Raw genomic sequence first — 13,099 nt, 5'->3', positions numbered from 1 at the left:
GGTCAAAATTAGGTGGGAAACTCAGCATCCTGTGTGTTCTGGGGGTGTGGTCCTCCCACCCCCTGGATGCTCTGAGATCTACAGAGGGCCAGGGAATGTGCACTGAGGCCTAGTCCCTCTCTGCTGATCCCTGGGCCCCCTAACTCCCTCAGGAGCTCTGTTCCATTGAGTCCCTGGCTATGACTAAGCCAAAACTCCTTGGGGAGGAGGTGCTGACAACATGGAATGAGAGTCTGTGTAAGATAAGGTAGCAGGATCAACATTATTTTGGACTGAGGAAAAAGCTGATTGTGGAGGAGAGTGGCACTGTGCAGATGCTCTTACTCCTGGCTCCCCACATCCCCTGAAATCACAGAGCCGTGAACACACAGAGTTGGCCTGGAAGGGCTGGTGCAGAAGTGGGTGACAATTGTGGTGGGTTGACTCACTGTAACAGCATTTAGCTGCCGTGGGGGGCTTTCCACTCTTTCCATCAAAATGAAGGAGGAATGAGTTGGCCTTTAACATTTTGCATGTTCTTCATGGCATTACAGGGAATGTTTTCATGTGAGATACATGAGGCGTTTGAGAGAGGGGGTCGTTTACTCCCACTGACTCCTTTTGTCTTACATTTTACCCTATGTGCAGCAGAGGACTGACACCCCAAAAATTGCTGAAATGGACAAAAATCTCCTGATGATGCTATTCATTCACTAGGGCAATTGAGGATTCAGACAGAGCAGGATTCAGGCCTTGATTTGCTGTGGAGAGAGCTGAATGCTGTAGTCAACTAGTATGCAGCTAGCCAGAGTAACACCACTCTGACAGGGGCCACACAAGCACTGAGAGAGTCTTATGCACATAGGCAGATCGTGCAGCTAAGTGATATGTTTGGTGCAATGCATTGGGCTTTTTTAACATTACAAGAACCAATACTTATTAAGGAGTTGTGTTTACTGCTATAATCTTGGCCTGCTTGCTGTGGGGTTTTAAGTTTCATAGCCACTAAGCCTATCATCTTCAAATTTAGTGCCTTAAAAATTTTAGGCAGCTAAATCTACCGTTAGGAACCTAAATCAACGAGGCCTGGTTTCAGAGGTTGTGAGGATCCACAGTTCTCTTGGAAATCCACACACAGGGCACTCAGCAGCCTCCAGGAGTTACTCTGCACAGCAGCACCTGGCAGGATTGAACCCTAATCACTTGACTCACAGTTGATTAGGCCGTGGGTTGGATTTTTAACTGCATGCCTCTCACAAGTCCATTTATACTTTGGTTTCTTTTGCTTTTTAATTTGGAAGTGGGTTCATTAGTTTTTAAACATTATACATACGTGGGCCCAATTCTGCTCTTACCAGTGTAAATCCAGAGTTACTTCATTAAACTTTGCTGGAGCTGTTCCAGATTTATGCCACAGCAAATGAGAGTAGAATTTGGCCCAGTATGTTTATTTCTGAAATAAAATAAAAAAACCCGGTACAGATTATAATGAGACAAGAATCTCGGCTTGGTTCAGGAGATGGGGTCCGATGGGCCTGGTTCTTATTGAAACTTCTCTGGCAGCATAAAGGGGCTTAAAGTGTGTGTAAACTATTTCAATCCCTTCTAAAGCTGCCAGAGCAGTGTAAAGGCACCTTAGCATACCTAAGAATCTGGCCCAGTTGCGTCCATGGTCAGGATAATCATTCCCCCTCTTATACAAGGATGTTATTTAAAAACACCCCGTTAATGCATGGGGGTGTCTGAGAGAAATATACACTTTCAAGAAACCCTTGTGAGTCCTTCCAAACCCACAGCAACAATAGCACTTTGCTTGCCTCCAATGTTCCCAATCTGGGCTACTGAAATGAAAAAGATGGCTCTCTCGTGTCCAGATGTCTTTTCTGAATTAGTGTCAAAGGTATTAATTATTAAACTGTGGATGCATTCTATGAATTATGAACCATGGAAGCCTTGTGGCTGTTTGCTAGTACAGTGTTGGGGGAAAGCAGAAATATTGTCTCTCATAAGAATGCATGTTCTAACAAGATAGGTCAAAACATGATGCAGATGATAAATTGCTTAGCATGAGTTCCCATTAATCCAGAAGCTTTCTGTATTATTAGATTACTAAACTATCCTCAAAATGTATCAAACAATATTGATCTATATTAGCCTAATTTGCAAAATAAGAACTGGTGGCTTGGTATGATGAAACCACTATCTGTAACAAAGGGACAGCTGCTTGCATATTTCAGGTTAGCAAGGGTTGGAAATGTAGGACTTGGAGTGAGGGGGTTGGTTGGTTGGTTGGATTTTTTACTTTCTGAAACCATGAACAAAATTGCATTGTACTGTGTGGGGGAAAAAAAAAAAAATCATGTAATAGAATGATCAGCCCCAAACAGGCATGCATGTCTCCCTTCATGCAAGCTTAAAAAAAGCACAGGCTCCCTGCTTACATATGTGTCCGTGTACATGTGTCACAGCAAAACAGCTAAGCTTTCAAATCTGGAATAGGCTCGAGCAGAGAACAAAGGGCCAAAGCATACAGTACATCCAGAAGGGGGAGCAGAGAAATATATTGTGTGTGGTCATACAGGAGGGACATGATGGCCAAATAATTACTGAGATACATGGAAAAGGAATATGGAGGAGGAAAAAACTCAGGATACAGCTAGGAGAAAGTGAAAAAGCACTGCCTTGCAAAATGATGAGTCTCTTCAAATGACGACCATTTAGGTAGTGTGGGTTCCTTTAATCACTTGATTTCATTTGTTTCTAACATGCCTTTTTCTACAGGACAAACGTAAGATTACTTGTCGTGCACTGAAATTTTGATAGGTGGAACTGTCAACTGCTGAATTTTTGCTCTACTTTACAGGAAAATAACCCGACCCTGCATTTCTCCATCTTCTTTTGAAATGCAATTAGTGCAAAAAAGTGTTTTTGGAAGCCCTGACTCTACTTAGTCTCTTGTAGTGGCACCTAAATACCAACATGTAATCAATTTTAAATGTATTATGTAATAATGCCCTCCTGCAAGTCTGGGAAACAGTCCTCTTAATGGGTTCTGGTGAGATACCAAAGATGGGTGATCTGCATTATTATTTCATAGCATCTGCAGTAAACTCCCCTACTGGCTAAGGTGCAGAGCGAATTCAAATTTTCTGTGTGCTTACATATATTTTAAAGTGCATGTTTACTTACTTGAGTTTCTATGTCAATATTTAACTTGTTAATCAAATCAGATATTCAAAAGAGTGGACCTCAAGTTTTCACACTATAGTGCAAGCAGGAAGTGTAGTTATAACCTTAGCATCTTGGACACATTTACTACTCTAGCTCCCCAGCTGTCTATCTAAGGTATTTATAGTGTGCCAGTCATCATAGTATCTAGGCACTAAGGACTCCTCTCCTACCAAATGGTGGGCAGGATAGTTATATTCAGAAGGGCAGGGTTATAAAAAGGAGGGGGGAAATATTTTTTCAGACTCATTTACTTCTTGCTAATAAAGCCAGCCATATAAAAACGTCTTTTTCCCTCATCCATCTTGGGGCATTGCACCTCTCATTACTCATGACCAATGTGTAACCTTGTCATCAGAAGGCAGTAATAGCAGGCTCCTTAATCTCTTCTGATAATTAATGAGTGTGGGTGTGTTTATACACTTATTTTTTGCCATTCTAAAGTAAAACAGAACTATACATAGGCACAGTGATAATATAGGATGTGTATCTGTACAGTAGATATACACAGACTAATGCTGAATATAGATATGGGATCGAAATATTAAAGACCCCCATATCTGTGGTACTGAAATTCATTCACTCAAATCTTACAATGGGGAAAGCAAGGAAAAAATCTAAACAGCAGGATACGACAATAAATGGGAAAACAGCAATAGAAAAAGCACACTAGGTTAATATAGGAAAACTAGTTTCTTTATTGAGAGATTGTATATTAGTATTAGTGGAATTGTGTGTAACAATGTCATCATGCACACAATACAAAAAGGCAAGGCCCACCATGCTATGGAAGGGCAACAGAACAAAAGCAGCGTACAATGAGCAGATGTATAGGCTACAGCACATTACATTTCAGCAGGGTATGTCTCTACAGAGAGATTTACATCAGAAACTAGGTAATGTAAAAAAATACAGACCATGCTTTAGTTTTAGTACAAGAAAAAAGGTGAAGATACACAACCAAAGGATATTTGATACAGAAAATTACCCACAAAATAAGAACAGGAAGTAATTTAGCACAGCAGAAAATGTTATCCCTGTTTAATGGAAAACCATTTTGCCAGTAGTCTCTCCTTTTAAAAAAAAATAATTTAATTAAAATTGCCATTTAATATGCTTCTTTGGAGCAGTATTAATGGATCAAATGTTTGTGTCCAATTTATATACACTAAATAAAGTGTTTGGATCATTTCTGTAACAGGCAGTTGTATATACTGGATGTTTCAGCTTTCAAAGAAACAGATGGAGGCCAGCTGTTGAAAGTGGTGTAATTTTGGCCAAGAGTGTGTGTGATATATAATGTACAAAGATGCAGTACCCCTTTGTATTACAAAGTCTTTGAATAATCCTTGTTAATATGCAGGGTGGAGGACTATTCAGATGTTCATATGCTTAGTGTCCCCATTTATTCATGGATCTTATTCTCCAACTATTTTTCAAAGCCTTTTTTTTAAATGTAAGGCTAATTTAATTGCAGATTTTATTATTATTATTTTTGCCTATGATTGACTGTAATTTGTTTAGTCATAAAGGCGTTCTAGATGGCAAACCAATGGTTGTCTAAATAACTAGAAACAAGCCCACAAGATCCTGCATCCACCAACTAAAGCAAAATGAATCCACTTAACAGGAATTTACAGTGCAATGTACTTAGCTAAACAAGATGAAGATACAAAAATGGCTGTTATTATCTACAGCTATTCTGAAATGGCCTGTTTTCTATGCTACTACAATGAAATTAAAAAGAGCAGATTTAAGCTTACAGTCTGTCTAATAGTTTTACAAGAAAATTGTGGTTTAGGACTTCAGGTTTAAGCATTAGTATCCTCTGTCACAGGGTCTTTTATGGTTCATTTTTATGGATCAAATCTCAATTTACAGTTTCTCTGTGGGTATGTTCGGTTTTAAGTAAAATGAAAGAACCCAAAATGAAATGTAAATTTAGGGGAGAGAAGCAGACAACCTCTCCCCTCCCACTAAAACTAATTTGAAATTGAAAACATTAAATTGCATCCAGCAATGGTATTAAAAATCAGTGTAATTAGTGATGATAATGATTTAATCAGGATAATTATACTTTGGGGCTTAACATCAGTCTGAATTATTTTTAATGCATGCCTAGTATATAATAAAAAAATCCTAGACATTCTCAAATAATAATAAGAATAATTGCACAGATGAGAGGGAGAGGGGAAAAATTAGTGTTAGGGAGAAATCTCATCAATCTAAGCCTTTTTGAAATTGACAGACAGCCCATAGAGAGGGGATACTGCAGCTTAAATATCAATGCCTTCCTCGGATGGATACAGGAAATGGTTAAGAGAGGGGTGTCACAATACAGCTAAATGCAGAGGCAGAGGGCTACAGCACACAGCAGCAAGTTGACCATTCACTGTGCTACACAATGAAGAAAAAAAAATAAAGATTTGATAAATGCAAAATGTCATCATCCCATCATCACAATAGAGACTGCAGTTAACAATGCCACTATGTTCAACCTGGGTCATATGTACACATACAGTAAAGGGAAATAAAATTTAAAGTGGTTGGGCAACAGCAAGAAAGGAAAGACCAGATTCTGATCTCAGTCACACTGGGTGTAAATCAGTGCATCTGAAGCCATCCATGCAGTGGAGTTACTCTGGATTTATAGCAATGTAAACTGAGATCAGAATCTGGACTGAGTCTAATTGTGCTAGATTTTAACCCATCTTTTATTGGGTCCCCAGTGACCAAGATCTCAATGGTAATTACAGCAGTGCATCATCTTTATGAGAAAATTTATTTTATATATAAATAAAACTATAGGGACTTGACCAACAATAGGCCAAAAGGGGTGGGAGGTCAGGCTGGGGGAACATTTCCAGGGAAAGAAATGTAAGGAGAGAGAGAGGGGGGGCTGATTGAGAAATAATAATGACTCTAAATGCATCCTGATTTTGATAGAAAGAAAATGGAAGGAATGAGGGAGAAAGGGGGTGGGGGAAGGTCCAAGTCCATTGTCTGTAGCAGAATGTGGGGTGGATGGGAAGGAGGGGAGGTGGAAAAAATATGCAAGGGCCATACACATCCCATATTAAATCTCTGTGAAAAGTCATCATCACGCTGCTTTTTCTGAAAAATCTCTGAGCAATAAGAGCACCATGGAGCTGCGGACTGATGTGCTGCTCTCCAGAGCCAACATTACATTCGAATCCCCAAAGAGAAGAGGACAAATTACAGGAGATGGGAGGCGGGGAGGGGGAATGTCCAACAAGAAAAAGAAATAAAGGGCCCCCTAAAAACGGTAGGCTAATTCCAAAGCTATTTTAGTCCATTACAGAAGAAACAGCAAGGGACAAAAAAGAAAGGTTAAGAGAGGGTGAACATGCTCTCGGGTCCCAAGAGAGTGGGGGGAGGGGGGAGATAAGCTATGGAGAGACCTCGGCTTGGAAATAAATAATAATAAAAGCACAGATCAATGGGTAAACAGGGCACACACACACGCCAAGAACACAAAATAAAATCGCTACCTACTGAATGCACAAAATCAAAAAGAAATACCTTTTTTTTTTTTTAAGCCCCCCTACCCCATCTGGGCATAGGTCTGGGCTTGGCTTCCCACCCGAGAGCTCGATTTGTCAGGTGGAAAGCAGGGGGCAGATGATCCGATTTAAAGGAAGGAGGCTCCCCGCACCCCGAAAAAGAAGAATCTTGAAGTCATCCCGCCAGCTCGGTTGCTGGATTTTCTTTTTCCTTCCCCCCCCCCACCCCACCACCCTCCTGCATCTGATCCGCAAGACAGAGAGACAACGAGGAGCCAGGAGTGGGTGGGGGGCTGGGGAGGGGGGGGGAACCCTCCAGAGAAACCAAAGGATCGTGCCTTTAAACCACACACGCCCACCCCCCGCCACCGCGAATAAGCCCCGAAGGATAAAGCGATACCTCTGTTTCGTACAGAGCCAAACACTGGAAGCACAAGATAGCCGACGTGCACTAGTACCATCCTGCCTGCCTGCTGCCGCGGCTGCGGTCCCTTTGTTGTGCTGCTCCTGGGCGGAGGTGGGAGCGGGGCTGCTGCTGGCTGGGAGACAGATGGCCCATGGAAATGGTCCCTTCCAATCCCCTATATACATTCAAATGTGGAGCTGGGACTGCAGCTGCCTGGCACACAAAGGGAAGGGCAGCCAATGGGAGGGAGGCCTGGGAGGAGGGGGTGGTTGGTGCTTTCTTGCTGGGTTATATATATATATATATATATATATTTTATTATCTCCAGCTTGGGTCTCTGTGACAGGGAGGAGACCCAATCAGGGGCTGGGCTGGAGCCTGCCCTGGGTCCTGCTGGCTAAGCTGCCTCCAAACAAGGAGATGGAAGCAAATTGGGGCCAGGGTCTGGAAGGCTGGGGGGGGGGGTTCACACCCACGGACATGCAGATACACTCTCACACCCTCCCTGGCCAGCGGGATTCGCTGCGAAACCCCCACCCCCACCCCCGAGATACGTGCACACACCCACAGAGACACATGGAGTGATTCAGACAGAGACACAGACCACACATACGTTCCACACCCTAGCCACAGAGACTCATGTGGGTGTGCGCACCCCCCCAGAGACCGGGATAAACATGCAGTACACACATACAGGGCCAGATTTTTAAAGGTATTTAGATGCCCAAAGATGCAGCTTGGCACCTTACTACCTTTAAATATCTGGCTCACCCATCCTACATACAAAGACACACACACACACCCAGACACCCACAAACATACAGTCTATACATACATCAAGAGACACAAATATACAGAGACATCAACATGCCCAACATATGAACACAGACACAGATCATACCAGTATAAAAAAGTCCTATAGAAGTTGAGAGAATGATAACCCTGCTATAGAACTCTACAGAATGGTTAAGAAAACGACACAGATTTCTTTATTAAATCCTGTAGCTTTTCAGAGTAATTTCTGTAGAATCTTATTAAGTATCTCTATTGGTTTAATTCCTGTTACATTCTATACATCTTCTCCATTAAGGCACTGACAGATACATATAAAGACACACAGTCAGGCCTATACACAATCTACACAAATATGTACAGAAGTGTATGCACACACACACACACACACAGGCATGGACACACACAGAGAGAGGGCACAAATATGTACGCTATGCATGCACCCAGACAGAGGCACACAACATATACACTACATACATCCTACACTCACAGATAGAGCAGAGATACACAGACAGTGACCCATAAACATGCACATTGCACATACAAAGTCATATATGTGTACCCAACTCATATAGATATACGTATACATATAAATGCACACTCCCAACCGCTCAAAGACAAAGGGGAATACCCTATACAGACAGACACACACACACACAGAGTCAGACATATACTGACACCTGCACATATGCTTATGGAAAGTCCTACAGAGTGAGCAGAGAATAATATTCTCTCTGTAGAATTTCTAAGCCAGTCTACAGAATCCTATAACAGGGATAAAAGTCACTATTCAATTCTATAGGATAGTTTAAACATTCTCTAGCAAGGATATCATCATTCTCTATTAAATTCTATATGGATTTAGAATAATTTTTATAAAATCCTGGTTCATTTCTACAGAACCCTATTGTATAAAGCCCTATTAAGTTCTCTAGGACATGCATACAGAGACATAATCAAACATACAGAGAGACAAATTTCACACGCACTCAGGGGTGCACACATACTGCACAAGTACAGCAGCACCTGGATTCCCTCCCATATACATGTAACATCCTACACACAAAGACGCACAGACACAGACAACAGCCGGACCTGAAAAGGTGTCCATTTCCACCCTAAAGTCCTGCACAGAGTGCTAAAAACAACAGCAAGACAACCCTTAAATATATAACTAACAGGAAAACAATATGCCACCGAACAAGACAAAAAATGTAAGAGCAATGGTGTGACACTGATTGCCATAAACTAACAAGAAAATGAAGGAAATCTCTATTTTAAAATACTCTCTGATATCTGCTTGAGGCCAGTCTGTGCTACATGTACCACAACATGCTGCAGAAGAGTAAATCATTGCTCATGTGACAATGAAAGAATCACAGTTGCCCCTTTCTTCTAACACTGAACCAGGAACTTTATGAAAATAAGGACACAACTGTATTACCCCTCAAGGTATTCTGTTTCTCTTTGCTTCACTGTAGAACTTCAGGGCTAGAGATTTTCCCAAAAAGTCTCTCTGTGGTCTCAGAGGAGCAGCCGTGTTAGTCTGTATTCGCAAAAAGAAAAGGAGGACTCGTGGCACCTTAGAGACTAACCAATTTATTTGAGCGTGAGCTTTCGTGAGCTACCTTAGTCTCTAAGGTGCCACAAGTACTCCTTTTCTTTTTTCTCTGTGGTCTGGTTTCCTCCTACCAATTTAAAGAAACAGTGCACATAACCTGACTGGGGCTATAGTAGAAAAAAGTTAGTTTTTTCCTTCATAAAATCTGATGTTAGTGGAAATAATTGGAGACCTGGAAAGAACATAGTCCAAGTGAAAAGGAACAAAATGTAGCAATCCAGAATGGTAAAATCTGGAAACCGTACAGACACACAGAATCCACATAGAAAACAGACACCCTAAATTATTCACCCTTGGGCCTCATAATAAATGCATCAGGAAGTTTCAGACCAGCTACATATAAGCACTGCAAAAAAACCAAAAAACTTTCCATGGATTCCACCAGATAAAGAAACCACTAGATAAATACAAGCCACTTCAAGCTGGTTGAAAATGGCCTTCCCCACACCAAGCCATTTTCCAGTCTTTCCAACCAATGCAAATTCTCTCTACGCCCCCTCCCCCCCCAGAAGACTGAACATTTTGACCAACACCTCCCCGCCCCCCCAACACACAAACACACACACACATTTTTATTTAAAAAAAAAAATCATATTTGGCTCCAGTTTTTCTTCCAAAAACCTGCAGCAGCTAAAACAATAAAAAAAAATATCACACCTTGTTTTTTTAAAAAATTCCCATGAAAAACAACTGACATTTTTTGACCAGGTTAAAAGCCTGTGTGACAGTACAAGTCAAACTTGTCACTTAGTCGGAACAAAGTCAACTCTAACTCAAGACTACAGAATGGAGTAAAACCCTGGGAGAAAACCGTCAGCAATTCTGCAAGCAGGTAGCGTGTGTACACAGGAACACTCCCAACAGCAGTGGAGAATAAAATTAGGACAGTTCCTCCTACTGATCAATATCTAAAACCATGTATTGTGCCCCTGATATCACCTCATTAAAAGCAACACATACTCCCTCCATCAGAAAGCAGTACAGACCAATAAGATAAATACAAAAAAGTGCCACTCCACTGCTGTGCAATTTCAATCCTGGCATGAATAATACTGGCCCACATGCTTCCTTCCTGCAAAAAGTACTCAGAAGGAAATACATTAATGCAAAAACCCCATAGCTCCATTGGCAGGTGCAAAGCAGGTGGGGACAAAACAGACGCTGGAGGGCTTAGGATCCATAGGGAAGCTGGCCCCCAAGTGGATGGATCCTGCCAAGGGTGTATACTGAAATAAAAGCTCCCTTGAGCAGAATTAATTTTGTGTGTGCTTAGCCAGAGGTCTGGGACCAGGGAATGTGCCACTTAATGCTGCTCCTCCACCCCGCTTGCCCACTTTTCCCTACACATCTTCAGGGATGAATTGAAGAGGGTGAGGGTGGCTACACGGACACAAGCAACCTCCCAAATAGCCACTTTCCCCCTCTTCATGGGGGAATCATGTTTCTTTCATAGCTTTTGTGTCACCTTGTTTTCTGAGGTGCTGAACTCTTGAGCCAATAACAAGAGCTCAGCAGCGCCTCTGAAAAGTAGGCCACAATCCTGCAAATGACTATTTGAATCCCCCTGGAACCGCATTCTAACACTTACAAGGACGCCATTACCGTAGTGTCTGAGCTCCTCACAGTTTTTAATGTAGTTCTCCTCCTAACATCCCTGTGGAGCAGGGAAGTGTTATCCCCATTCTACAGTGGCACATGGAGGCTAAGCGACTTGACCAACATCACACAGGAAGTCTGTGATGGAACAGAGACTTGTATCTATGTCTTCCAAGTTCTAGGTGAGCATCCTAACCCGGGGACCATTCTTCCACTCCTAACTGACCTCAAGGGGCTTCACAAGTTCTCGAGCCTCCACCCACACAGAATCACTTGCAGAATCAGGACCTTATTTAGGGGTCCAAATAAGAAACTAGATGCCTAACTTTTGATCAGACAAGTTTGAAAATTTTGGCCAGTGGTTTAGAAACCCATGACCGTGCTGAAGACCTGTCTTGGGTACATACTTGATTGTACTGTATGGTATTTAATTTAGGTGTCACTTGTTTCCCTTATGGTGCCAATAAAATGTACCATTGTTTTTTTGCAATGGTATTGTAGCTTTGTTGGTCCCAAGAGGCGTCCTGGTCTGAAGAGCTCTATGTGGCTCTAAAACTTGTCTCTTTCACCAACAGAAGTAGTTCAATAAAAAGGTATTACGTCACCCATCTTAGAATATCAGGGTTGGAAGGGACCTCAGGAGGTCATCTAGTCCAACCCCCTGCTCAAAGCAGGACCAATCCCCAACTAAATCATCCCAGCCACGGCTTTGTCAAGCCTGACCTTAAAAACCTCTAAGGAAGGAGATTCCACCACTTCCCTAGATAACGCATTCCAGTGTTTCACCACCCTCCTCATGAAAAAGTTTTTCCTAATATCCAACCTAAACCTCCCCCACTGCAACTTGAGACCATTACTCCTTGTTCTGTCATCTGGGACCACGGAGAACAGTCTAGATCCATCCTCTTAGGAACCCCCTTTCAGGTAGTTGAAAGCAGCTATCAAATCCCCCCTCATTCTTCTCTTCCGCAGACTAAACAATCCCAGTTCCCTCAGCCTCTCCTTGTAAGTCATGTGTCCAGTCCCTAATCATTTTTGTTGCCCTCCGCTGGACTCTCTCCAATTTTTCCACATCCTTCTTGTAGTGTGGGGCCTTCTTGTAGTGATGAGGCCTCACCAATGTTGAATAGAGGGGAACGATCACATCCCTCGATCAGCTGGCAACGCCCCTACTTATACAGCCCAAAATGCCATTGGTCTTCTTGGCAACAAGGGCACACTGTTGACTCATATCCAGCTTCTCATCCACTGTAACCCGTAGGTCCTTTTCTGCAGAACTGCTGCCGAGCCATTCGGTCTCTAGTATGTAGCGGTGCATGGGATTCTTCCGTCCTAAGTGCAGGACTCTGCACTTGTCCTTGTTGAACCTCATCAGATTTCTTTTGGCCCAATCCTCTAATTTGTCTAGGGCCCTCTGTATCCTATCCCTACCCTCCAATGTATCTACCTCTCCTCCCAGGTTAGTGTCATGAGCAAACTTGTTGAGGGTGCAATCCACACCATCCTCCAGATCATTAATGACTCTCTAATAACATTTACTGAATTCAGTGGACACACACACAGGAAATCACACGCACACACACCCATGCCAGGTTATTCTGAATGTATTTATATGTAAAGGGACATATTTGTCCCCCTTAGGATAAGCAAATCCACCCTTTAAAAATGGGAATGCTAGTGTGATTCGTCTGTACTAGACTTCCACAGGCAAAATGTCCGTTCCTGAATCACTGAAACATCCCTGCAAACATGCCATTTAACTATGATGCATTTAAAGCTGCATTGGCGTTTCAGCTTTCATTTATAATCCACAAATGCAAAGATATTCAGCATTAAGGTGGAAAACCCGAGCAGCTATTCTGTCCTGAATTCACCCCCTTGCACCCATTGGGGGGGGGGGCGCAGAATACAGCAGCAGTTTAAGACCAAAGTGTCTGTCTGGATTTTCAGCCT

The 13,099-nt window shown here is 42.4% G+C and overlaps 1 protein-coding gene across 3 annotated transcripts in view; it reads right to left on the bottom strand.

The window, feature by feature from the left end:
* ARK2C (arkadia (RNF111) C-terminal like ring finger ubiquitin ligase 2C) overlaps window positions 1–7,308 on the bottom strand; it is a 116,626-nt gene extending 109,318 nt beyond the window's left edge. For 2 of the 3 annotated variants that reach the window (XM_073343460.1, XM_073343461.1), the window contains exon 1: window positions 7,132–7,308. In XM_073343460.1, coding sequence (XP_073199561.1) covers window positions 7,132–7,192 — 61 coding nt within the window. In that variant the 5' untranslated portion in view covers window positions 7,193–7,308. The remainder of the gene's footprint in view (window positions 1–7,131) is intronic. The other variant, XM_073343462.1, reaches the window with a different exon arrangement.
* Window positions 7,309–13,099: the final 5,791 nt, after the last annotated feature.

This window comes from Lepidochelys kempii, chromosome 5, assembly GCF_965140265.1.
Source record: "Lepidochelys kempii isolate rLepKem1 chromosome 5, rLepKem1.hap2, whole genome shotgun sequence".
Classification (NCBI taxonomy): Eukaryota; Metazoa; Chordata; order Testudines; family Cheloniidae; genus Lepidochelys; species Lepidochelys kempii.
This window is presented reverse-complemented; position numbering and strand designations above follow the sequence as displayed.